The sequence below is a fragment of the Mesoplodon densirostris genome, chromosome 18 (genome assembly GCF_025265405.1).
Source record: "Mesoplodon densirostris isolate mMesDen1 chromosome 18, mMesDen1 primary haplotype, whole genome shotgun sequence".
NCBI classification, from domain to species: Eukaryota; Metazoa; Chordata; class Mammalia; order Artiodactyla; family Ziphiidae; genus Mesoplodon; species Mesoplodon densirostris.
This window is the reverse complement of record NC_082678.1, coordinates 14,112,387-14,137,385: the sequence shown is the minus strand read 5'-3', so window position 1 is coordinate 14,137,385 and position 24,999 is coordinate 14,112,387. Positions and strand designations below refer to the sequence as shown.

At 61.5% G+C, this 24,999-nt stretch overlaps 2 protein-coding genes across 6 annotated transcripts; one reads left to right on the top strand and one right to left on the bottom strand.

Moving 5' to 3' along the window:
* Positions 1-7,598: 7,598 nt before the first annotated feature.
* Positions 7,599-11,475, top strand: GCGR (glucagon receptor). Its single transcript, XM_060081826.1, has 13 exons — positions 7,599-7,658; positions 7,754-7,856; positions 8,604-8,711; positions 8,793-8,914; positions 9,000-9,106; positions 9,180-9,336; positions 9,424-9,583; positions 9,656-9,716; positions 10,001-10,070; positions 10,395-10,483; positions 10,633-10,771; positions 10,850-10,891; positions 11,254-11,475. Exons 1-13 carry the CDS (start codon positions 7,599-7,601, stop codon positions 11,473-11,475), a joined length of 1,440 nt encoding a protein of 479 aa, XP_059937809.1.
* Positions 11,476-16,891: 5,416 nt separating this feature from the next.
* Positions 16,892-24,959, bottom strand: MCRIP1 (MAPK regulated corepressor interacting protein 1). Of its 5 annotated transcripts, none has more exons than XM_060082505.1 (5): positions 24,907-24,959; positions 18,922-18,977; positions 18,724-18,842; positions 17,971-18,072; positions 16,892-17,774 (listed from the first exon to the last, which is right to left on the bottom strand). In XM_060082505.1, the coding sequence occupies exons 2-5, from the start codon at positions 18,927-18,929 to the stop codon at positions 17,710-17,712; spliced, it is 294 nt and encodes a 97-aa protein (XP_059938488.1). In that variant the 5' UTR covers positions 18,930-18,977; positions 24,907-24,959; the 3' UTR covers positions 16,892-17,709. The 5 variants fall into 5 exon arrangements, with proteins under 5 accessions (XP_059938488.1, XP_059938489.1, XP_059938490.1 ...); XM_060082506.1 differs by lacking the exon at positions 24,907-24,959 and adding an exon at positions 24,514-24,751; XM_060082507.1 differs by lacking the exon at positions 24,907-24,959 and adding an exon at positions 24,600-24,751.
* Between the last annotated feature and the right edge of the window lie 40 nt (positions 24,960-24,999).

Sequence of the window (24,999 nt, the reverse complement as noted above, 5' to 3'; positions counted from 1 at the left end):
GGAAGATCCCACATGCTGCGGAGCAACTAAGCCCGTGAGCCACAACTACTGAGCCTGCACTCTAGAGCTCGCGAGCCACAACTACTGAAGCCCGCGCGCCTAGAGCCCATGCTCCGCAACAAGACAAGCCACCGCAATGAGAAGCCCGTGCACCGCAACAAATAAGGCCCAGCTCTCAGCAACTAGAGAAAACCTGTGTGCAGCAGCGAAGACCCAATGCAGCCAAAAACTAAATAAATGAATAAATTAAAAAATTAAAAAAAAAAAAAGAATCTGCCTGCCAGTGCAGGGGACACGGGTTCGAGCCCTGGTCCAGGAAGATCCCACATGCCGCGGAGTAAATAAGCCCATGCGCCACAACTACTGAGCCCGCGTGCCACAACTACTGAAGCCCTCGCACCTAGAGCCCGTGCTCCGCAACAAGAGAAGCCACCGCAATAAGAAGCCCGTGCGCTGCAACGAAGAGTAGCCCCTGCTCACCACAACTTGAGAAAGCCCGCACGCAGCAACGAAGACCCAACGCAGCCAAAAACAATTAATTAAGTAAGTAATTAATTTTTAAAAAGCAACAGTAAAGAGACCTGAAAGGAACCACCCTGCGACATTAACAGCAGCTCTGTCTGGCGGCACCATCTCTTTTCCCCCTGCATCCTTTCCTGCAGCTCCACATTTTCTGGGTCCTGATGCTCTGGGGGGTCCCTCTGCCCTGGGTTTCTGCCCAGCACCACCCAATCTGGCCACCTCTTTCTTGGCCACTTATCAACATCTCCCGCCCAGAACTCGATGCTGGGGTGTCTGGTTCTCCCTGCCAAGCTTTGTGCGCAGTACCAGTTCATAACACTCAGCCAGATGCCTGAATTGAGCTCTGCTGGGGTACTCTCCAGAGCCCACAGCACAGACAGACGGAACAGCACTCCTGTGGCTGTGGAGGGCAGCCCCCAACCCCGGCCTGCCCTGGCACACAGGAGCCAGCACACCTCCAGGGTGCCACCCCCATCGGGACCCTCAGGGACTCAGTGATGGACAGACCCCTTCCTCACTCCCCAGGCCTCCAATGCTCCGTGGGAAGGCCCAGCCCCCTTCATTCCCAGTTTCTGCTCTATTTATGTCTTATGAATTCAGTTATGTAAATAAAGGTGGCCCAGCCCAGGAAGGCACCCCCTCCCCCATCTCTTCCCTCTCCCTCCCCCTTCTGCTCCCCACTGTGTCCACACATTTCAGGTATGCCCCCCCCCATTTCATACATTTATGAAAAAACTCTACATTTATTCTTTCACATCTCTTCCTGCTAGAACCCAACTCGGGCCACCCAGCCCCTCCCCCAGACTGCTGGGCCTCCACCCAACCAGAATTTCCTCAGGAAAATAAGTTCCAGAGAGGGAAGGGCCTCTCTGAAGGTCACACAGCAGGGATGACCTTCCCAGCTCCTCAGGTTTATCCCACCTCCAGGAAGAACCTGTAGCTTCTCCCCTGAGCCTCACCGCCACCCAGAGTGGTGCCAGCGACCCTGCTCACAGGCAGGAGCCCACCCAGATCACAAGCAAGATCCCAAGATCACAGCTGTAGGGAGAGTCGGGGGCACCTATGCAGATCTCTGGTGTCTGTACGGGTGCCCTGCCCCAAGAGAAGTGGGAGGAGGGCTGGAAGAGGGGTGCAAGGGAAGGGGATAGGAGGATGGGGGTGGGGGTTTGGGGGCACCGATCTGGGAAAGCTCCCCTCCCCCAGCACCTGCATCCAGCACTTGCACATTCAGCCCTATGCAAGCAGAGCCAGACTTTCTGACCTTTGCCTTCTGGCCACTGCCTGAACCAAAACACGCTGCTCTGGGGACAGGGTTCCAGGTGGGCTGGTAAGAATGGGGGTCTGGAGGGCACCCCCAGAAATTCCCCTCCTCCTGAGCCTTCAGACAGTGGCAGGGCAGGTGTGTGGAGGTCAGGTTACCAAGCACCAGCTACCTGTGGGTATGTCACAGGGTGCTGGGACCAGCTTCAGCTCTGCTCTGGGGGCTGGAGGGAGGGGAGAGCCATGGGTAGGGGAGAACCACGGGTTCCAATGTCCCCCAAAACAGAAGTAGGGAGAAAGGCCCCAAAGACAAAGGACAGCATCTAACAAAAGAGCTGACCCAGTGGGCCAGGGAGGGCATCCCAGGGTGATGGTGGCCAGACAGTGGTTGACAGTGGAGAGGTAGCCCAGACAGATTCCAGAGAAATGCGAGAGGGAGAATCAGGATTTGGTGATGCGCCGGAGACCTCAGGATCCCTGCCAGGAGTCCAGCAGGTGGGTGGGCAGGGGAAGTACATTCAGGAGATGGGAGCGGGTCAGGGGACAGGGGTCCTGGTGGGGCCCTGGGCATCCGGCAGTGGGAACGTTAGGAACTGTCCAAGGGAAAGTGGAGGGGAATGCAGAGAGAAGGAGGTGGGAACGCCAGCGTGGAAGCCAGAGCCATGGGAGAACTTTCCAGAAGGAGGGCATGACCATCAATGTCCCCAGATACTGAAAGGCCAGGAAAGATGAGGCCCCAAAGTGTGCATGGGGTTTGGTGACCCTGCGGTCACTGGGGGCTGACTGCTGGGGTGTGTGGGGCGGGGGGGCGCCCGGAGGGAGGGGTTGTGCTGTTGGATGAACGGTGCTGGAGGGTGCTTAAGGGAGATGGCACGGGACCCTTGGGCTTAAAGAGGCACCCCAGGGGCCGCCCTTCCCCGCCTTGGCCCCGCACTCCAGTCCAGCCTGCTCTGGGCGCGGTGGGAGAGTCGCCTAGGAGCCACAGTGCCGGGTAAGTGGGGGGTCAGTCCTTCCGACAATCAGTACCCGGGAAAGAAGCTGTGAGGGCCCGGGAACGCGAAGGAGACGAGAGGAAGGGGCGTGGAGTCACAGCTCCCACCCCTGGCCGCGCGCCCGCCACACACCGCACCTGTCCATCCACCGCTGCTGTCCCCGCGGGGAGCTGCCGTCTGCCGGCCCGGGTCGCCCGGGCGGGGGTCTGCCGAGTGAGCTCTGGGTTGGGAGTTCTCCGGGGCGGGGTCCGCGGGGAGGGCCCCGTGGGGTAGGAGTCCGCAAGGCAGGAGTCGGGCACGGGTGCGCGGGGAGGGGTCTGCGGGCAGGGGCTCCCGGGTCCGCAGTCGCTCCCCGAGGCGCGGCAGGAGGGCGGAGGCGCGGGCGGGGACCCTCGGGCCGCTCCCGCCCCCGCCCCCGCCCCCTCCTCCTCTCTCTCCGCCGCCGCGGAGCGTAGCCGCCGGAAAGTTTGCTAGCGGCTGGCGCGGGGCGCGGGCGCGGTGCCGGCGCCGACCCTGATCTGGCAGCGCCGTGGAGACGAGCGGCGGCCGGCCCCTGACCCGTGCGCGCGGAGGACTGCGGGGATCGCGAAGCGGCCGGAGCGGCGCGCGGTGAGCACCTGGGCCAGGCTCGAGGACACGTTCCCGGCCGGGGGCCGAAGGCGGGAGCGCGGGACTGGCCGGCGTGGACCCCTATCTTAGGTGGGCGGTCTCGGACCCCGGGTGTCGCCGTCCTCATCCCCGTCGGACACCCCGTTCCCAACCCCAGGATGCGCCCTTCCAACTCGGACGGTCAACCTGGTTCCGCACTATCGAGAAGGTTGGGGGTCTCAGCGCTTCCCCCGTTCTCTCCTCCCTGGGGAGCGCGTCTCGGGAAAAAGGGTGGGGTGTCTGTGAGCGCCAGGCGCGCTGTCCTGCTGCCCCTCTCCGCTCCCGACTCCTCCCTCCAGCACCCCCGCTTCCCCGCCCCCCCCCCGCCCCGCACATACACAGAACCTCGGAGACACCCCCAGAGGCGCGGGGGGCAACCCTGCTTCCCTCCAGCGGGCCCCTGCTTCCCAAAGCTCCCCAGCTGTATCTTGGTTACCCGGGTTTCCCCGGAGGGGCCGAGGGGCGTCATCCGCGGAGCCTACACTTGTCACTTTGATCCGCAGGGAGGGCAGGTCACTGCCCTGCCTGCTCCTTCCTCTCCGGCGGCCCCCACTCACACTTCTGGGCCGCAGGATTTCTGCCCCCACCAGAAACGGACTGACTCCTGAGGTCTGGGCGCCCGCATCCTCCGAGGACCTGTCCGGGCTGTTTTCGGCCCTTCTGTGCTGGGGGATGAGGGTTGGTGGGGGAGTAGCACCCTGGCCCACATCCAGGCCCGCCCTGCCCCCACAGAGTGGGAGGAGGATGCAGGAATCAGGCTTTGTCAACAACCTGTGGCCCCTGATCCCGCCCTGGGGCCATGACCTTCCGCTACTTGCTCTGGTTTCACAAACACCCCCACCCCCATACCCATCAGAGGCTGGAAGGCCTCAACCACACCTATTCAGATCCTGGGAGGAGATGGGGTGACCAGCGTCCCACTCTCCTCCATGGAGATCCACCCATCCTGGGGGCCCCTCCCCCAGCTGCAGGTCTGGGAGTCCTGGGGCATCCCCAGGGGAAACTGGGGAAACAGCTGAGCTCTGAGCACCCAGGAGTGGTGCGTTCTGCCAGGCGGGGAGACAGAACACCAGCCAGCCAGCCCGTGGTGGAGAGAGGGGGTTGGGAAAGAGAGGAGGGGGTGAGCTGGAGCCGGGGGAAAGCTGGCCCTCCTTCCCACTCCGCCAGAGTCTCTGATCCTGAGCTATCTGTGCTGGGCAGGTGCAGTCCAGGGCCAGAGAGGGAGCGAAGCCTCCAGGTCCACGAAGGGAGAAGGCTTGGTCCCTGGCTGGTAGTCCCCCGCCTCCACCAGCTCCTGTGCCGTGCCAGGAGGGTAATAAGGTGGAAAACAGCAGCCCTGATGCCAAGGCCAATGGGAGGCTTGGAGCGGCACCTCCGCGTCCCAGTCTCAGTCCTCATTCATTCAACAAATATTTATCCCTGGGGCTGGCAGGCTGCCTCTGGGGTTGCAGTGTCCCCCATGGAAGGGAGGGGGCCTGCACGTTATAATCTGTCCTTCCCTTCAAGTGGCAAATCTCATTGTCCTCCACGGCGTTGAGGAGGCAGGGACTTTTCAAGTAGGGAAACCGAGGCTCTGAGAAGTTGAATTATTTACCCTTGTTCCCGGGACCAGAACTGGGCCTTGCAATGTCACCCTCTCCTGTGGCGGCAGCCTCACACCTGGGTGCTCAGGGCAGGGACCTCAGAATCTCAGCCTTGCACAGCTGAAAGTCGCTACACAGCCCCACACTCTGCCCAGTCCTCATTCAGAGAAGTGTCTAGATATCTTGCCCGTACTCCCCTGACAGGCATGGGAGCCTCATCCACTTTTGCCCCTTCTTGTGTTTCTATCAGAGACTTAGTGAGAGGTATCATCCTCTGCCTCTTGTATTGGTTGGGGGGTGCTGAGGCCCTGATCCCTAGGGACGTGGGACCACCGGTGCTCTGAGCTGGGGTACCAGCTTGTGATCTGTAGGTGCTGAACTGTGTGGGGTAAATCTTCAAGGATTCCCAACCCCACAGACCAGACCAGGGATGGGAGGAGGGGTTATGGAAAGGCCTCCCCACTCCTCTGCTCTGGCTGCCATTGGAGGGGCAGTGAAGGAGGGGCCCCAGGGCAGCCCATCCCTCTCTCCCCTCTACCCCAGGGGCTCAGCTTCTCTCTGTGGTTCCCAGACTAACTGACCCCTAGCTGGAAGGCAGGCTGCTTGGGTGTGGCCCCGCCTACCTTGGGTTCTCCTAACAGCCCTAGGAGGTCAGCAAGGTGAACTCCCACTTTTCAGATGGGAAAGTTGAGGCACAGCCTGGCCACCACACCCCAGCTGGACTCTGAGGGGCTGACATTTTGCCTTGGAGCTCCTCACTGGACTGTCCCCGCAGCTTCATCCTCCCTTCACCACCGGCTGCAGGGCCTCTGGGCAGGGGGCAGTATCCTTCCTCCCCGTGTTCCCCGCCTGCATCTCCACTGTCTACTCCACCCCAGCCATCCCTTGTCACTCTCCCCTTGCCCTGCCCCCAGAGCCTCTAGCCATTCAGGCTGCCCCTGTCTCCCTGAGCCTTCCCAGCCACCTCCCGTCCTCCAGCAGCTGGTCACAGTGCTCCTCAGCCACCTGGCTCCATGGCTTCGGTGGGCAAGGGCAGGGCAGAAGACCGGGCTGTTTGATAAGAATCAGGAGATAAGGCCCCTCGGGCTGGGGACACCTGAACTGCCCCTTGTCCTCCACCCACCTGGGGGCTACTCCCCTGAGAAGGCCCGCCGCTCTGGCTCCCCCACCTGGACCAGGGCCTGGGGACCAGCGACTACTGGGCCCTGCCTCACCAGGCCTGACCTGCACTGTGGCCCAAGGGCCAGGGTGAGGAGCCCCACAGCAGGCTATGGTCCAGGTGCCCACCCCACGTGGTGGCATCTCAGGGTCCCGTTAGGGGTGAGGGGTGAATCACAGAGGAGCCCACAGGAGTTGGCCCCATGAGGGCCCATCTGGACTCTGATGGGAGGAGGCTGAGATCCAGGGCTGTCCAGGAGGCCTCCACCTTCAGTCACAGCCTGCATCCCTCCTCCCACCTTCTCCCTGGCTTCTCCCAGGCACTGTCTTCCAGCCAGCCAGTTTTGTCCATCTGTCCATCCATCGGTCCATCACATGCTCACTCTGTGGCAGAATGCCATCCACAGCCCTAAGGGGGCTGCATGAGTCGTTCCTAGGGGCCCCACCCCTAGGCCCCAAGGGAAGCCCCTCCCTACTGCCCTTGTGGAATTCAGTGGATCAGAAGCCGGACTCTGGAAGCAGTGACACGATGACTTACGGGGCTGCTGATGCCCCAAACGCAGGCTCCGGACAGGACCAGGTTCCCCCTGCAGGCACCACGAGGGCAGGGGTCCTGTGTCTGAGCCCCAGGCAGCTGGCAGTGCTAATCTCAAAGGAATGCACTGCAGCTGCCTGCATGCTATGGCCCATGGGACCCAGGAAGCCCGGCTGGAGTCTTGGGCGGGGCCCAAGGGAGCACCTAAACACCCCAGTCCTGGGCAAGGGGGCATGGATGTGACAGGAACCACCCTAAGCATATGCTTGGCACTCCTGACCCCTGCCAAGTCTGGGAGCTGGCCCAGGGCCACCTTGATAACCATGCCCCTGGGGACCAAGTGATGGATGGTCCTGGTACCCTGCCCCAGCCTGCCATGCTACTTTCCCAGGAGCTAAGAATAGGTGGGAAAAATAGCGAGAGCCGAAGGGAGGAGTTGGGCAGCTAGGGAGGCTGCCCCCTCCTCTGACATCTTTGGTACCAGGCAGGACTGGGGCCGCTTAACCAACATGTAGGAGAGGGGCTCTGGGACTGTCAGAGCCGCCACACAGACAGCCACGGGCTGTGAGATGGAGCAGCTCCCAGGACCCTGGGCAGAACCCCCAGGCGCAGGGCCAGACCCCCAACCTGCCACTGGCAGAGTGACCATTTCTGGCATCCCCTCCCTCCCAGCTCCCACTTCATCAGTAGGATCCGGAGACTCAAAGGGATGGTTTTAGGGGAGCAGGACACCCTGCTGATCACAACGGAGACCAGCGGGGCCTCTTCACTCCTGGGTGTCCCTGCACAGACCCTGCTGCTCTGATACTCAGCAGCCCCCAGAGGAGTGTGCACCTACGAGGACCTCTTTGCCCCAGCTGTGCAACCCCAGCCAGATGTGGGGGGCAGCTGCCCAGAGGCATGCCCCCCATCCTGCCAGGCTGCCCCCACCTCCTCCTGCTTCTACTGCTGGCCTGCCAGGTGAGCGCTGCTGCCAGTCCCCCCGTCCCACCAGCCTGCCTGCCCCTCATGCCGACGCCAGTCTGTCCCCTCTGTCCGTCCATCTGTACCCCCAGCCGCAGGCCCCCTCCGCTCAGGTGATGGACTTCCTGTTTGAGAAGTGGAAGCTCTATGGCGACCAGTGTCTCCACAACCTGAGCCTGCTGCCCCCCCCAACTGGTGAGCCCCGCCTTCGGCCCGAGTCCAGTCCCCCCAACCCCCACCCACCATTTACAGGTGAGGAAATTGAGCCATAGAGAAGCTGGTGACTAGCCCAGGGCCACAGACCAGGACATTTAAGAAATGGTAGAACTGCCCAGAACTGGGGTGTTTCGTGACCCTCCCCTGCTGCTGGGCACCCCTCAGGCCCAGGGCCTGGACACCGTCTTTCCTCCCATGGAGCAAAGCCTCGTGGCCCAGGAGGCAGACAGTGTGTAGGGGAGGTGGACCGAGAGGGGCAGGCAGAGGGCACCAGGGCTGGTGAGGGGGAAGGAGATGGGCCATTATTTGGAGTGCTCAGGCAGACTGGGGTACAGCTTTCTGGACAAGTTCTGAAGATCACTCAGGTGCAAAGAGAGATTGGGGCGGGAGGAGCTGCCTGGGAGGCCGAGCCATTGTTTGGGGGAGGGAGGGGGCCGGTGCTGGGCCCAGAAGGATGCCAACAGAATTGAGGTTCAGCCTCCAGAGATGGAAGTGCTACTAGAAGGGCACTAGGAAGAGGGAAGACCCTGGGTGGAGATGCGGAGTATCTGAGGGGAGGTGGCCGGGCAGAGCTGGAGCTCAGGACCAGGCTGGACAGAGGCGTCCAGGGCAGGCAGGATGGTCAGGGAGACCTGGGAGGCTGCCTCCTGGGACACAGAGAGCGTGCAACAGGGGGCTGTGCGGGCCGGGCCCTGCTGAGGAGCAACCCTGTCCCCGCCTCTGCAGAGCTGGTCTGTAATAGAACCTTTGACAAATATTCCTGCTGGCCGGACACCCCTCCCAACACTACAGCCAACATCTCCTGCCCCTGGTACCTGCCCTGGCACCACAAAGGTAACCACAGCAGGGATGTGGGGGGTTGGGAGAGGGGGCTCAGCCCAGGGGCGGGGCGCTGACCAGAGCCTGCCCCCGCAGTGCAGCACCGCCTCGTCTTCAAGAGGTGTGGGCCTGATGGGCAGTGGGTACGTGGGCCACGGGGGCAGCCATGGCGAAATGCATCCCAGTGCCAGATGGACGACAAGGAGCTTGAGGTCCAGGTCAGCCCATGGCAGGTGCAGTGGGGGCTTGTGGGGAGGGGCAAGATGGCCCTCTCCAGCCCTGACTGGCCACTGCGATTTGCAGAAGGAGGTGGCCAAGATGTACAGCAGCTTCCAGGTGATGTACACCGTGGGCTACTCCCTGTCCCTGGGGGCCCTGCTCCTGGCCCTGGCCATCCTGCTGGGCCTCAGGTATGCCCACCATCCTACTCATGGGGGGCCCCAGCGGGCAGGGTGGGCGGAGACTGACTCGCTGTGCCCACAGCAAGCTGCACTGCACCCGAAACTACATCCACGTGAACCTGTTCGCGTCCTTCGTGCTCAAGGCCAGCTCTGTGCTGGTCATCGACACGCTGCTCAAGACCCGCTACAGCCAGAGGATTGGGGATGACTTCAGCGTGAGCGTCTGGCTGAGTGACGGGGTGAGCTCCCAGATCCGGCCTCTTGGCCTCCGGGCCCTGGGCGGCAGGCAGCTGGGAGGCCCGCACTCATGCTGCCCCCGCGGCCAGGCAGTGGCCGGCTGCCGTGTGGCCGCGGTGTTCATGCAGTACGGCGTCGTGGCCAACTACTGCTGGCTGCTGGTGGAGGGCGTGTACTTGCACAGCCTGCTGGGCTTCGCCACCATCCCTGAAAGGAGCTGCTTCCCCCTCTACCTGGGCATCGGCTGGGGTGAGTGGGCCGGTGCGCGGGGGGCCGGCGGGCTGGCCGGGGCCACGGGACCACAGCTGTTCTCCCCCACAGGTGCCCCCATGCTGTTCGTCACCCCCTGGGTGGTGGTCAAGTGTCTGTTTGAGAACATCCAGTGAGTATCTGACTGGCGCGTGGACCAGCAGGGGGGTTCGCCTCTCCTGGCTGGGAGGTGCTGGGCTGGCCCTGTGGGGAATGGCCATGTGGCTCAGAGTGTGGGAGTGGCTCACGGGTCTCTGGCCAGAGGCAGTGGGGGGCACTAAGCAAACCTGGTTCCCCGGGGGTGGAGGTCGTTGGTAATTATCTCCCTTCTTTTCCTGAGGCACTAATTAGATCCCAAGGAATCAGGGGGCGGGGGGCTGCGAGGCTGCCAGGACACGAGCAGGCCCCACCCTGCAGGTGCTGGACCAGCAATGACAACATGGGCTTCTGGTGGATCCTGCGCTTCCCTGTCTTCCTGGCCATCCTGGTGAGGAAATGAGGCACCTGCTGGCACCGCAGGGAGGGCCGGGAGGCTGCTGAACTTGGCCCCCCAGCCCCTTCCTTCCTCATCGGCCTGCAGCAGCCCGAGGAGACAGACAGCATCCTGCCTGGGTGGACAGGGAGGGAGGCCTGGCACTCACCCAGGACACTGGCTGGCGCCCTGGGCCTTGGGCCAGGCTGTCCATCCTTGACTGGGTGCCCACAGCCCCAGGGCCCCAGGAGCCAGGGTCTGTCTGGCTGCCAGGCCCACCTCCAGGAGGGACAGGTGGGGGCCAAGAGCTGCCCTGAGCTGTGTCCCCCCCACACACAGATCAACTTCTTCATCTTCATCCGCATTCTTCACCTCCTGGTGGCCAAGCTGCGAGCCCACCAGATGCGCTATACTGACTACAAATTCCGGTGGGTGTGGGCATTGGGAGTGGGAGGGCACCAGGCGGCTTGAGGACCTGCACACCCCCGGGGGGGCCAGAGGGAGTGTAGGTGGGATTGGAGGCACCAGAGCCCCGGGGTGGGGGGCTGGGCTGGTGGCTCAGTCTCTGCCCCCGCAGGCTGGCCAAGTCCACGCTGACCCTCATCCCCCTGTTGGGGGTCCATGAGGTGGTGTTTGCCTTTGTGACCGACGAGCATGCCCAGGGTACCCTGCGCTCCGCCAAGCTCTTCTTCGACCTCTTCCTCAGCTCCTTCCAGGTGCCTGCCCGCCCCTTAACCAACAGCCCAACCCCCAGGCCAGCCTGGGTGCAGCCCTGACCTCCCCCATCTCTCCAGGGCCTGCTGGTGGCTGTTCTCTACTGCTTCCTCAACAAGGAGGTAGGTGGGGGGGTGGGTCTGGAACCAGCACTGGGGTTGGGGTCAGGGGGAGTATAGACACCCTGGCCCCACCCCTCAGGGGTGTGAGCCCTTCGTGTCCACCTGCACTTACTGGGCTCAGTTTCCAGGACACTGGGTATCAGGCCTGCTGAGATGGGTCAGCCTCATCCCGTCCTCAGGGAGTGCACCTGAGGGTGAGGGGGTCCCCAGGTGTTCCCAGACCCCAGCGTTCTGTGGTGACAGAGCCTGCCTGGCTCCACACCCAGGGCGCCACATAGCCCTTCGAGGCCAGGGGGTTGGGGATCCTGAAAGAGTGGCACGGGCAGGCCCTGGGACTGGCCCGACCCACCTGCCCGCCCCAGGTGCAGTCGGAGTTGCTGCGGCGCTGGCAGCGCTGGCGCGAGGGCAGAGCGCTGCAGGAGGAGCGCCATGTCGGCAGCCACACGGCCGGGCCCACCGGTGGCCCCCCCGGTGAGAAGCTGCTGCTGTCAAGGGGCAGTGGCAGCAACAGGACTAGCCAGGACCCCTCTGCGGAGACCCACTTGGCTGGCGGCCTCCCTGGATTGGCTGAGAACCCCTTTTGAAGCCCCCTGCAACTCCAGCTGTGGCCGGACTCAGGTGCCCGGAGAGGGCATCACTGGACAATCCATAACTGATGCCCAACAGAGGCAAGAGCGTGGGAGCCAGACAGCGCCTCGCTGTCCACATGTCCCCCAGTGTGGTGATCTGAGGGGCACCTGCTCTGTGCCAAGGGGTGGGGGGGGGGTGTGGCGGGGAAGCTGTTCTGTGAATGCATGCCCATGTGTCCCCCTGTGTGTTAGTGTGTCTGAGTTAGAGAAAACGTGTCCTCCGACAATAAAGAGCTCTGTGCTCACCCTGGGTGGAGAGCTGGGCTGGAGGAGAGGGGCCGGCTGGGCCCAGGGCCTCCCCGTGAGAAAGGAGCAGCCGTGGACGGCCCGTGCTGGCTTGCTCCTTCTAGACTTCTCCTTGTTGCCCCATCATACAGGTGAATTGGAGCTGGAACCCCTGAGGGTATGTGTGAGTCATGGCTGGTGGTGGCCGTCCCCAGCCCTTGCACCGGAGGGGGGGGTGGCTCACCCCCACCCCGGGCCAGAGTGGACGGGCTCCACTCAGTCTCAGCCCCTCAACCCCCGGAGTGACACCAGTCGCCCGCAGAGGGCTATAAAAGGCGTCAATGGTCGAGGGAAGCCCCCGACATCACAGTCCTTCTACCAACCCCACATGAACACCCCTGGCTCCCTGCTAGAGCTGAAGCTGGGGCTGGACTCAGGCCCAGCAAGGGCATCACTGGATAATCCAGAACTGGATGTCCTCTACTGGCCTCTGCTTCATCCCAACTCTAGCCACCCCAGCAATCCGTAGCCCATGTAGCCGACTGAAGCGGGGAGAGATGGACCCCCAAGATGGAGACAGTCGAAGCGCAGGCGCAGTTTTCCAAAGACTGCGGCACAGCCCAACACAGCCACTTCACAGAGAATCACTGCAGTCCTTGCTGCTCCAAGCGCATGCGGAAGGGCAGCTGTGTGCGAGGGTGCTGCCCATTGCCTGGTGGGTGGGCACCCTGCTTGGCAGTCAGCGAGGGCTGGCACACACGCAGGAAGAGCCAGGTGGTGTGCCCTGAGTCCAAGCTACCCCCCCGGGGCGCGGTGCATCTGATGCACAGGGTGGAGGCAAGTGCAGGAGCAGTGCGAGGACTGTAGTCACCCCTCAAGAGCGCCCCTTGTGTCCGGCGCCATGATGCCTGGTGGGGGGCGTGCGTGGAGCGAGGGAGGAGCAGGGGCACTGTCAAAAGAGGAAGGGGCCACAGAAGCCAAGAGCACAAGCCAAATGGGCCAGCCAGGCGGCTCTGCTCCTAGGAGCTGGTGGGGGGTGACTGCCGGGACCTGAGGGAGGCGGTGTCCACAGCCCCTGCCCGGCCACGTGGGCTGGAGCTGCTTAGGCAGAGCTGAGTTAATTGCAGCAAATGAAAGGACAGGAGGCCTCTCAGGAAAGGTAAATAGAATTACTCACCTGCCAGGCACTGGGGCCCTCCTGAGGGGGCCCTCACCTCGTGCCACCGGATATGGCAGGGAGGGAGGGCAGGAGGTGAGTTAAGGTAGATTGGGCTCTCCTGCGGCCCAGGTGGGGTGCGATGTCACTATGATCGGTGGGGGCTGCAGGGCAGGGAGGCAGTGTGACTGGCTGCACCTTTGAGGACCTGAGACCCCTGCCCTTGAGGCTTCAGGTCACTTCTCATCCCGGGCCCCCCAGGCTCCCTAGGCCCTAGTGCTCCTTTGAGCCCCTGCCCACAGGGGCACCCCTGCCAGCCCTCCATGCCCAGAAGCCTAGCACAGGGAGGGCACAAGTTCTCCTTCACGCCAGCTGAGCTCAGGGTTGGTGACTGCCCTGCGGGCGTGCCGCTCACCTAGGGGCCTCCTGCCAGCCCTCCCCGCCCTGACTCCCCCTGCCCTTGTCCTCCTTCACCCTGTCCCTGTCCCCAAGGGAACTGGAGCAGGCTGGTGGAGTCAGGAGTGGAGGTGGAGGCCTGGAAGGGGCTAGGCTCATCCAGCCAATAAACCGTGGCTCTGAGCAGGCCGTCCTGCAGGTGGGATGGTGGGGGAACCTGACTCTAACGCAGGGCCCAGCACCCACACAGCACCACCCTCCGTTCGGGAAGATGGACACTCCAGGCTCTCTGCCCCTTCCCCGTCTCTACTCCCCTTCCCACCTCCACCCCAGTCCAAATCTCAGGCACTTCCCCTAAAAGAATGCATGGGAACCCCCCAGCACGTACGTGTGTGTGTGTGTCTCCCCACATGCATGCTACTAAAATGAGTGTGGAGACCAAGAAAGAGGAAAACGTGGACTACAATAAACACTGATCAAACCCAGGAGAGTTGAGGGGCATCCCCAGGATGGCAGCTGTGTGCCAGGCAGAGTGGGTCACTAGGGGGAGGGAGCCTCAAGCAGGGCAAAAGTACAGGAGAGACACCCTCAAGTGGATCAAAGTGACTGAACACACTGAGGAGATTTAGATGACCTGGTGGAGAGTTCAGGACTTAGTGTTAGTACACAGACAACTGAGCAAATGAAAAAAGAAGGCAATTAATAACTTCAAGGAAAACAAAAAGTTGGGCAGAAAATCACAATTTACCACAAGGCTCATCTCTAAATACATAGACATCATAATGTAAATACTCAACACTGATGTAACCAAAGTTATGAGAGAAAGATCTAGGGAGGATAGCGGATGGTGAGAGCACGTGTGTAGTGGGAGTGGGGGACAGAATGAAATGGGAAAACCAGGAAGTAACAGTCCATGTATGCTATTTAGAAAGAGAAATACAAACCAAAGAATCAGCAGAAAAGTTGAAAATGGTTGCCTCTAGGTGAGAGGGTGGGCGGAGAAGTCTGAGGGCTGCAACTAGCCGAACTCTGCCTGTCTCGGCCTCCTCCTGGACACTGCGGCAGCCTTCGGCCCCAGGTCCTCCCCCACCTGCCCTTTCTCTGACCTTGCTCTCTACTGCTCAGTCCCTGGTCCTGCTTCCTCCTCCTCTCCCTGAGTGCAGTGCCCAGGGATCAGGTCCCACCCTCCTCCCTTCTTTATCAACCTTAAAAAAAACACCAGTATTCAAATTACTCCCAAACTGTATCTCCAACCTCTGAGGCCCTCCCAAATCCACTCTAGACTCAGCTTCCCTCTTGGCACCTCCACTCAGACATCCAATGGCAACTTAAATTCCACAGTCCATAGCGAACTCCTTACCTGCCCCCTCACCCAGCTTCTTCCTCCCACGATTCACTTGAGGTAGCCCTCCTGACGGGTCTCCCCGCTTCTACCCTGAACCCTGCAGCCTGTTCTCAACACAGCAACCAGAGCGATACCTTTATGCCCAAAGTTTCCTCCAGTGAATCCCATCAAGCATCCATATCCCACCTCAGTTTACAGAAATGCAGGGGACAAAGGAGTCTGTTAACACTACAAAGATGAAACCAGTGAAAACCAGAGTTTGGGAAACTCCAACATCAAGTATCCAGCAGGTCTTCAATCATAAATGGAGGGGAAATGTGGGAGGAGGTACTGTGACTAAGAAAGACTTAAGGGATGCATCAAGCAGATTCAGCCGACGCACTTGGCCTTTCTATTCTGAGTCTATAACCCATGTGGAATATATTATTTTACACACTAGGGGACTATGGACTGGGTGTTATTCATGCTCAATATACATGAACGTGCTCAGGGTACATGTTCAGGAAGTACTTACTAAATTCAGATTTTGATAACAGTAAAAGCTTAAAAATCAGATTAAGGCCAGTCTCCTACAAGAGGTCACCATTTCCTCATATGCAAGATCAGGGTAATAAAATCTACCCCCCGCCCCCCGAGTTGTCAGCACTGAATGAAAGCAGACAGTGATATGAGCGCCACCAAGGGTAGAACATGAGGGAGGACTGGGCACTCCTGTTCCACTAGGATGCTCCCCTCGTCTCCTCTACCCTCACTGTCTGAGGGGGACAGAGGTGTCTCCAGCCACTCATGGTCAGCCAGGCAGCCCACTGTGCTGGCGAGGGTTCCATCTCCAGTGCCCCCATCCGAGTTCCTCACCCCCCCACCTCAGCACAGCCTGTTAGCCACATTCCCACCTCCAAGGTGTTCTCGGCAAAGACTCCAGGTCCAGGGCCTCCATTTCAGAAAATCTAAGTTGGCGGGGAAAGTGGGAATGAAAAGGCCTTGCGGGGTGTCCCATGGGCCCACCCACACAGGGGCAAGGTACCACTGCTAGCGGGAGGGTGGCTGTGGGCAGGGGAGACCCAGATGCTGGGGCCCAGTGTGGCCCCAATCCCACCTTCCAGCCCCACAGGAGGGAGGAATGACCTAGAGAGGGCTGGGAGCAAAGTCAATTTTTAACCAACGCAGCAAGATATTAGACATTCCCCGGTGTGCTGCCAGGGGGCTCCAGCACCCCTTCGGAGAGAGGCCTTTGAACCACCACAGCCCATACCCTCACTCCACATGGGGAAACTGAGGTGGGACAGGATAGTTACATGCCCCAGGGCTCACAGCAAGGCCATGACTGCGGTCGCCAGAATGCAGAAGTCCAGGCCCCGCTGAAGTCTTGTGGCTGAGTGCCCTGTCAAGTGCATCCACAAGGTGACTAATAGTGGCAGCAAGCACTAGCACTGGGCAGCCACCCAGGAGGCAGGTGCTGACCTACCTCCACCCAAGGAAACTGATGCTTGCAGACTCAGCAACTTGCTCAATGCCACAAGTGCAGCAGTGGCCTGGCTGGACATCACCCCATCCTTAGTGGTCTAGGACACACTGGGTGGAGGGCATGTGTGCCTGTGTGCCCACTCAGCCTCTGGCCACAGGTCCCTGCACCCCAGGCAGGCCACGCCCACCCTCTTCCAGCCACAGACGGGGGGCTGCTTGGATGACCCAGCCCAGCAGGCACGCAAACCCTTGGCAGGATGCCCCACAGGTCCCTGGGGAGCAAACAGGCCTGTGTGGTTACAGGAACTTGGCTCAGGGCCAAGGGTTACAGGAACGTGGCTGCTGCTTATTCATGAACCATCCTTCCTGCACCCCCATCCCTGGGGAATTCCCCCCAGGAAGACACCTCCCAGAGCCACCTGTGGGGCTGCTGGAGCCCCAGAATACTCTAACAGGAAAGGGTGTTCCCGAAATAAATTCCGGTTTGGCTTGTCTGCCAGGGCTATGTCCAGGTTTGAAGGTTGAGTGTACTTGGGGCGCTCTGAGCCCAGCAGCCACTCCTCCATCCGGACAGCAGAGGAGCCGCTCCCCAAGGACTCAGTGCCGCAGAGGGATGTGGGACGTGTTACCTTCCAGGGCCCCCACCTCTACCTCCCACTGCCCCCCAGGAGGCCCAAGCCCCCTGGTGGAGCCCAGGGATTAGACGGAACTTCTGGGCCTGGACCATGACCTTGGGTTTCCAGCCCTGTGTGGGCAGCCGAGACAGGGGCCTCACAGACCAAGTGGCCAAGCCAATGCCACCCCGCCTTTATTCACTCGTCCTCAGGTTCCAGTCAGACACTTGGATTTGGAGGGCACAGGAAGAAAAAATTGCCCTGAAGACCCTCCCAACTCACCGCACAGGGCAGGACCCACTGGGCAGCCTCACCAGCTCAGGCCAGCCCCATGCCCCTTCCCAAGGGGGGGCCAGGCCTGGCTGCCCAAGACCCTTGGAGGGGGCACCCAGCAGTGTCCCACGCCCAGGCAGCTGGTGCCATCCTGAAGCTGACACAGGGAAGGAAGAGGCCAGGTTGGAGAGTTGGTGAGGGGTCAGACACTCCCTGTGTCCAGGCCAGAGACGCAGCAGGGGTTGGTGGGATCACCCTTGTCCCGCCTCCTGGCCACCTCAGGAGCTAACCCAGCCCAATCCCACCAGCACAAGAGACAACAAAGGCCCCCTCGTCTCCCCCCTGATCCTGGAAGTGGCCAGGAGTAGGGGGGTGGGGGCAGGGGAAGGTGAAGGGAGTCAGGGTCAAGGCCCTGGGGGGCAGGCAGGGCCAGGCAGCTCGAAAGAGCCACCTAGGCCCACAGGAGGGCAGGGGCTGGCAGGGCCCAAGCCCTCCTAGTGTCGGGGGTAGCTTGAGATCCCCCAAGAGGAAAGGAGGGGGCTCAGGGAGGAGGGGGCAGGCCTCGGCCATCAATCATGTCCTGGTCCTGGGGTTTTCAGCCCACTGGGAGCAAGGCCCCCTCCCCCTCCCAGGAGGTGGGCCCACAGGAGAGGAGGAGGCCAGCAGCAGGCTGCACCCAGATCTCCCAGAGGCCAGGGGAGGGGCACCGGCGCGCCTTAGGACTTCTTGGCGTCCTGCGTGTTCCGGCGTTTCAGGTCGCTCAGGTCGATGGGCTTGAAGGCTGCCACGGGACAGAGCAGTCAGCGGTGGGCGCAGGTGGAGAGGCAGGGTCTGTCCCTCGTCCTGCCCCCGTCTCTGAAAGCCCTGGGACCCAGCCCACCCTGCCAAGCTGTCTTGGAAGCAGGAAGCAGGTGGGCCTTCCTGCCCCCAGCTCAACCCCCTGGCCGGCCCCTCCCTCCCAGGCCAGCCCCACTCACTCTTCAGGCTGGGGTTAGGGACCTTCTCCACATACTCCTCCACCAGGCCCCGCTCGCTGCCCGACATCTGGCTGCGCAGGTCCCGCTCCACGCCCTGCCAGGCTGCAGGAAGCAGGGGTGGTCAGGGGCTCTAGACCCCCAGGCCTGCAGCATCAGGCAGTCCGGCCCAGTCAGTGTCCAAGCTGGAGGACACCCTCTCCTGACCTTTCTCCCCCAATCAGAGTGGCCCCACAGGCCCCCTGCCCCCAACTCCCGCTTCACAGCTTTTGGCCCCCTGGCCTAGCCTGCTCTTGACTTGAAGTTGTCCCCAGCACATCCCCATTCCCTCGGGGAGCCCTGCCCAGACCATGCCCCTTTCAGCCTCATGGTACCATGACCAGAGCTGCAGTCACAGTGGCATATGAGACCCATTGGGGTACAGCACCTCCTCCAAGCAGGCCCCCCATCTTTCCCGCCTCCTCCATCCCCCACCTCCTGGCACAAATGTTGTGCACACATGCTCACACACCCCAGCCACACCACTTCCAGGATGCCCCAGGTTTCCCAGGGTGCACTGTCTTCCACGGCCCCCCTCTCCCCAAGCAAACACCACTGGCTCCAAATACTGCCTCTTCTGGGGTGCTCCCTGTCAGGAACACCATAGTGCTGACCGCCTCCCGTGACCAGAGCTGGGTCCCCCCACCTGCCTGGAGCGGAGTGAGGGTACAGGGGCAGGAGGGGCTCAGGGGGCCTGGCTGGGGGCACCCCGTGTACCTTCGTAAATGAAGCGCACATTCTCCTCGTGGGCCGGGGTGAAGATCTCGCTGCTGTTGGGGGGAGAGCGGGGGCTACTGTTCCTCTTGCCGTTGTAGACGACTCTGGAGACAGGGGAACTGGGGGAGCCCGGCCGGTGAGGAGGGGCTGGGGGCAGGCCCCTCCCACCTGGAGGCCACTCCACTGCCCAAGACCCACCTGGTCATCGCTGGGGCGTCTGGTCCTCACACTCCGCTGCCGGATCCCCTCGGCCTCTGGAAGGGAAGCCCACGACACAGGAATGGGACGGAGCCCACCCGCTCCAGAGATGGGAGGGGTGTGGGCTGCAACTGCCTCTTCCCTTTAGCCGTGGCCCCCCTGCCTTCAAGGAGACAGGGTCTAGCCACAATCCAGCTGCCTAAGGGTGCGGCAGGGTCAGCCAGATGGGGCTGGGCCAGCGACATGCACGAGTCAGAGCAGCATGAGCTCCGAGTGGCCCCGGCACTTGGACCACTGCTGCCTGGGAGCACCTTCCCCAGAGTCAGGCAGCTCTGTTGACATTCCCAGTTCAAGTCTCAGAACACCACTGCCGGCAGAGCGTGGGTCTATGGGGAAGGCCTGCGGTCGTCCCAGTGCCCTCACTGTCTGCAGGGCCTAGTGTGTCATTTCTGCTAAGCCTCAGTTTCCCATCTGTAAAATGGGGATGTGCTTCCCAATGGTGAGAAGCCCAGCAGAGCCTGTCCAGCTTCCTGGTCCCTGGGGTGTGACGGAAGGGCTGGGGGAGGGCTGTGAGCCCGGAGGAAGTCGCCAGGCCCAACCTAGTGACCGAGACTCTGGGGTGTGTGCTGTTTACAGCCTCTCTCTCAGCCCAGGGGACTGTACAGCCCTGGATGGGGGTCTATTTTTAGGCTCACTCTCAAACTGGCCAGTTGGACAATGTGCTCTCTCTGGCTGAGGACACACACCAGAGGGTGAGGAAGCTGGCTGCACAGGGCCAGTCCCAGGCCTGGCCTTGCCCCAGAGCAGGGCAACCCCAGGTGCTGGGGGTGTGGGGGGAAGCCTGGGAAGGGCCTTGGAGCACAAGTGCCTCCCCCACCCACCCCTGGAGCCGAGGGGCCCCATAGCCCCTCCTGAAGGCCCAGGAGGATTTGACACGGTGGGTACTTCTTCTCGGGCTCCCTTGGCCTTTAAACACCCGCACAGGGGGACTTCCCTAGCAGTCCAGCGGTTAAGACACCGTGCTTCCATTGCAGGGGCCTCGGGTTCAATTCCTGGTCGGGGAACTAAGATCACACATGCCGCACAGCACGGCCGGAAAAAAAAACAACACACTTGCACAGGTAAACACAGCCCACAGGTTAGGCAACAACAACAACAAAAAAGCATAAAGCCAGTTTCCTGGGGGGGCACGTGGAACCCTGTGCCCTCCCACGGGAGAGGCCCAGCTCCTCACAAAGTGACTTCTTTCCTGGACTCGGGGGATCTCGCTGCCCATGGTTCTCCTGCCCAGGCACCAGCCCCACGAACACCAGAGCACAGAGGGAAGGCCCTCTCTGGCCTGAGGGTGCCGTGGGGACACTCAAAGGGCTCAAGAACGCTCAAGTCCCAAGGGGCTGTGGGCAGCAGGATGAGGTGGGAGGCTCCAATTACGCAACAGGAGGAAGGTGCCTGGAGGACCAGCCAGCCCCTGACCACTCTAGGCTGGCCCCTCCTGCCCAGGCCCCCTCAGCCCTCCTGCAGTCTGTCCTCTCAGACCTGAGTGGCCACTTCTTCAGGGTACCTGCCTTCCCAGCCTTGCCCATCCCTGGGGCCTCTCCTTCCAGGGCAGCCTCGGCCTCTTCTGGTCACTGCCTCTGGGGGCTGCCTGGCCTTTATGGGCACATGCCTTTGGCCTAGGGCCCCCTGCTCAGTCTCAGGCCTAACTCAGGTGCCAGACCCTCACGGCTCCCATCGCCCTGCCTGCACACATGCACGTGCACACATGGCTCTCGGGTTCTCTGGGCACCTACCTGCTCCCCTTGGTCACTGAAGTCCTGAGGCCTGTGCCCAGGACCCCTGGAGCATTCAGTCTCCACAGTGGACACCCACCCCTCGCTGCCCCCACTGGCTGGGCTTCCCGACCAGAGGCTAGTGTCCCCCATAAACCACGGAGCTGTGCACCTGTCACTGGGTGCCTGCCCATACAGATGTGCTACTTGAGTTACAAGGTTTCTGGTGCCCTGGACAGAGTGGCCGGGAAGCACCTCGGCCAGGTGCTGGACACCCTCTCACGTCCTTGGGACTTGAAGGACGAGTAAAATGACTCTTTAAAAAGGAGTCACCGTCTGCCTCCTCTCGATGGGGGAGGTCACACCTAACCAGGTCCATCTTTAATGGCCTGTGCCCTACCAGCTGGCCTTCCTAGATGTGAGGAACCCCCGAGTCGTCCGTCTTCTCCCAGCAGCTCAGCCTCCTTCCAGGGGCCTTTCTCCTCAGAACCTTGTGCTGACCCTGCCCTGCCCCCGCTGAGATCCTGCCACCTGGCGGGACGCAGGGACACCAAGGCTTCTCCTGAGTGTACCAGCAGCTTCCCAAGAGGCCAGGTCCCTGCTGCTCCCCTGAAGACAGAGGGACAGTGAGCTGCGCTCGCTCACCTTCATCACCTCCTGGGGCTCCTCCAGGGAGCTGGGCCCCCATGCTGATCCCAAAGGAAATTTCCATGAAAAACCTAACAAATATGCACGACCCATGACAGCTATTCTAGTCCTAGGTGTGTATCCAAGGGAAAGGGCCACATGGCCACTGAGAGGTGCACCGGAGTGACCAGAGAAGCAGTACTTGTCAGCGCCCAGAGGTAAGAGCCACTGAAAGGGACCAATATACACGGGGCCTGTTTCCACTACAGAAGGTGACAGCCTCGAGCACGAGCCACAGCAACAGTGGGCCAATCATACCACTGATGTTAAAGACAGAAGCCTGGGGACACACGGCTGCTCCAGCAGAGAGGGCCGAGCCGCAAAGGCATGGATGGGGGAGGGAGAACAAGGTCAGGGAAGAGATGACCAAGGGGGCAGCTGGACTCAGGAAGACCTGGACGAAGAGGTGACCGCTGGACCAGCATGACAAAATCTCCATCGACCTAGCACAAAGGGTCTCAGTGGAGCGAGGGGAGGAAGTGGGACCGTCAGCCAAGACTGCCTGTCCCTGGCTGCGAAGGGAGGTGCGAGGCCTGGGCTGACAGTGGCGTGTGGGGTGAAGTGGAGGGAAACCCGAGCACGTTTACTGCCCGGGGAAAGTGCTGAGCAGGGCCACTACAGAGGCCGGTGTGGAGGGGCCAGGTGACCAGCAGGCTGGGGAGAATGGCATGCCTGGAAAAGTGCCAGGGACACCTAAAAAGGCCGAGCAGGTCACAAGAGTCCCACTGAGGTTGGAGCCTCAAGTCCATCTGGCCAGCAGGGAGGGAGCATCCACTTCCGCAAACATCTCCCTCCCTTTGTTTTCTTTCCGACTTTTGCTCACAGTGATTACCAGGCACAATTATTTCCTCAAGACTGGAACTCAAAACCTCATCACATTTCCTATATCCCATCAACTCTGAGAAACTTTTTTCCTATTTTAATAGCTTTGAAATTGGGCTGCATCTGGCAATCGCCAGCACAAAGGTTAGCAGCATTTTTCCATTCTCAGCGGACCACGGAGGCCCAGCTCACACCACTGAGGTCCTAGATCTGATGATGCAACGAGTCTCCCCTCGGCCCACAGATCTCAAGCCTCCACCCATGTGCGCTTCAGTTACTTCTTCCCATTCCCACCCACCCCTGGTCCAACATCCACTGCTCACCCTCCAACCTCTGTGTCGGGACAGTATCTTGCACTATTCTCCATCCCCGGTACATGTCATGCTAGCACGATTTTCCCAAGACCCACCCTGCCAAGTCACTCCCCACCCGGACACTACCAGGGTCTTCTACTGCCATCAAGCCCTCAGTCTGGCCACAATCTATCTCATCAGATGTCACCAGCTACTGGGCCGCCCCCTCAAACAGCCTGTGCCTCAGAGCCACCTCTGCTGCTGCCGGCGCCACGGAGAACCATACACTGCCCCCGAGTGGGCTCTGCAGGTCTTGACTGTTGTCCACGGCTGACTAGCCCCTAGCGGCCAGCGGGCCGCATGCTCGGCACCTGGCAGGGTCCAGAAACACTCTGTGAGTGGCGGTTGTCCATCCCTGCTCTGTTGCCCCTGGGCAAGTCTCTTCCCTCTATGGGCCTCAGAATCCCCATCTGAGCCAAAACATTCCCCAACAATGTTCACCAGGCCTTCCTGCTCAACAGGGACCCAAGTATAGCCACATGAAGCCACCATCTCAAACAAGGTCTCCGTGGCTGCTTATCCAATATGATGGTGGACAGGGCAATCAGAAGGAATGTATTGTCCAGCTGGGCACTTCTGAGAGTAAAAGGGCTGCTGTTGGTTACGAAGCGTGAGCCAGGATAGCCCTGGGCAAACTGAATGCAGAGACAGCCCACTCAGGCATGGTGGAGACCCACAAACATACAGCACACTGTGACGGCAGCAGCACCGCCGGCCACGGCAAACATTTGGCAGAAGGGCCAATTGTAGGGTGGCCGCTGCACTGAGCCAGGTAGAACCCCGATAACCCCCATTCTGGAGGCCTGACAGGTGAAGCAACCTTCCACCCAGCAGAATGGGGTCTGGACCCCAAGGGCCTCCCAACCTCTGGGCCTCCAGGGCCACAGCAGTCAGGGCTAGGTCAAGATGGCTCAGCTGGCTTGAGCACCCGAGAGCCTGCCCCCACCCCTGCCTGTACTCCTGGCAGGTCCCTGACCCCTGGCACTGATGTGGTTCTGCTCAGAGACAGGGAGGGAGTCCTCCTGGATGGATCTATGTAGCACCTTGCTCTTCCATGGGAACAAAGGGCTTCAGAGACCTCCTGGGAGGAGGCATGGGGGGAGGGGGTGCCAAAGCCCAGTCTCCAGGCCCCCAGTCTTGAACTCTTTCCCCACACACAGCCATCTGCCTAAGGACTGGGCGAGATGACACTCTGTGGTCTGGGAAAGAGACAGTGGATATTCTGGAGTTAGAATCAATGATGCAATTGCAGCCACTCTGTGTTCCTTTAGAATTTTTGATAGGTACTCAAATTTTCTTAGACTCCACTTCTCCTTTATATTCGGTGTCTTTGGGGCTCTCAACAGCCCAGTTTCTACCAATGAGACTTCTAGAAAACAATCTACCACCCAAGCAAGTGCCAGCAAAACACTGTCGTATTAGATGCCAAATGGGCCTGGCAGTCTCTTGAAGTCCTCCAGGCAAAGCCTCTAAGCACTGCACCACCCCTCCCCCACTTTCCTGGGTGTCAACAGCAGCTCCCCTCCCGAGCAACAAACCCCAGTGTGTGAATCCCCCTCCCTCCTCACGTGGAAATATCGCTAGCCCTTCCACTCACCCCAAATCAAGCCTCCTCCTTCAGGACTCAGCTCCTGCCCCCTTCCCTCCCCACCTGCACTCCTCTCTAAAAGCTCTGGACACTCCCCACTGACATCTCAGGGCCTTTGCTCAAAATGTCCTGTCTACCCAAAACTATCGCGCTGGTCCCTGGGGGCCCGGCTAACGACCACCTTCTCTGGGAAGTCTCCCTGGGACAGGTCGGGGACATGACTTGTGCGCCTCCACGTCACCTGAAGTTTCTCACAACCTGGGCTGCTTCTGTAATTGGAAATCTGATGTCTGCGGCCTCCCCGCTGCGGCTCCCGCCCACCCCGACAGCCCCCGGGGCCCGGTGAGCTCCCCGACGGCGGGCAGCCTCTTACCCCCTTCCCACCCCGCACCCGGCACCGCCCCGCCTGGCTCAGAGGCCAGGAGCTTGGGACAGGCTGGACGGCGGCGGAAGGCGAACCGCGGGAGCCCGGCCGGCCGCGCTCAGGGGTCAGGAAGCATCATCAGGGCTGCTCCCCGGATGACGGGGCGGCTGCAGCTTCAGGGACGGAAAAGGGCGGCCCGCTGCCCCCTCTGAGCACCGTGCCCGGCGGGCCCTCCCCGCCCTGCCGCGCCCCTGCCTATCCTCCGCCGCGGCGGGCCGGGCGCCCCACGACCCCGCCCGGGGCCCTCCCCTCGCGGCCGCCGCGTCAGGGCGGGTCCCGGCCGCGCCCGCCCCGCCCCCGCCCCCGCCGCCCTCGCCCCCGCCCCCGCCGCCACCGCCTCACCTCGCCCTCTCGGCCGCCGCTACAGCTGCCAGGGGCCCGGCCGGAAGTGACGCGCGCGCCGCGCACGCGCACGCGCGAGGGCGCCGGCCACGT

What these genes read in the sequence shown, in the direction of transcription:
- GCGR (XM_060081826.1), top strand. Translation starts at nt 7,599, where the DNA reads ATGCCCCCCATCCTGCCAGGCTGCCCCCACCTCCTCCTGCTTCTACTG. An exon ending in TATACTGACTACAAATTCCG is followed by an intron (nt 10,484 to 10,632) that starts GTGGGTGTGGGC and finishes CTGCCCCCGCAG; the next exon opens with GCTGGCCAAGTCCACGCTGA. An exon ending in ACTGCTTCCTCAACAAGGAG is followed by an intron (nt 10,892 to 11,253) that starts GTAGGTGGGGGG and finishes TGCCCGCCCCAG; the next exon opens with GTGCAGTCGGAGTTGCTGCG.
- MCRIP1 (XM_060082505.1), bottom strand. An exon ending in TGTGCGCTTCATTTACGAAG is followed by an intron (nt 18,073 to 18,723) that starts GTACACGGGGTG and finishes TGCTTCCTGCAG; the next exon opens with CCTGGCAGGGCGTGGAGCGG. An exon ending in CCCTAACCCCAGCCTGAAGA is followed by an intron (nt 17,775 to 17,970) that starts GTGAGTGGGGCT and finishes GTCCCGTGGCAG; the next exon opens with CCTTCAAGCCCATCGACCTG.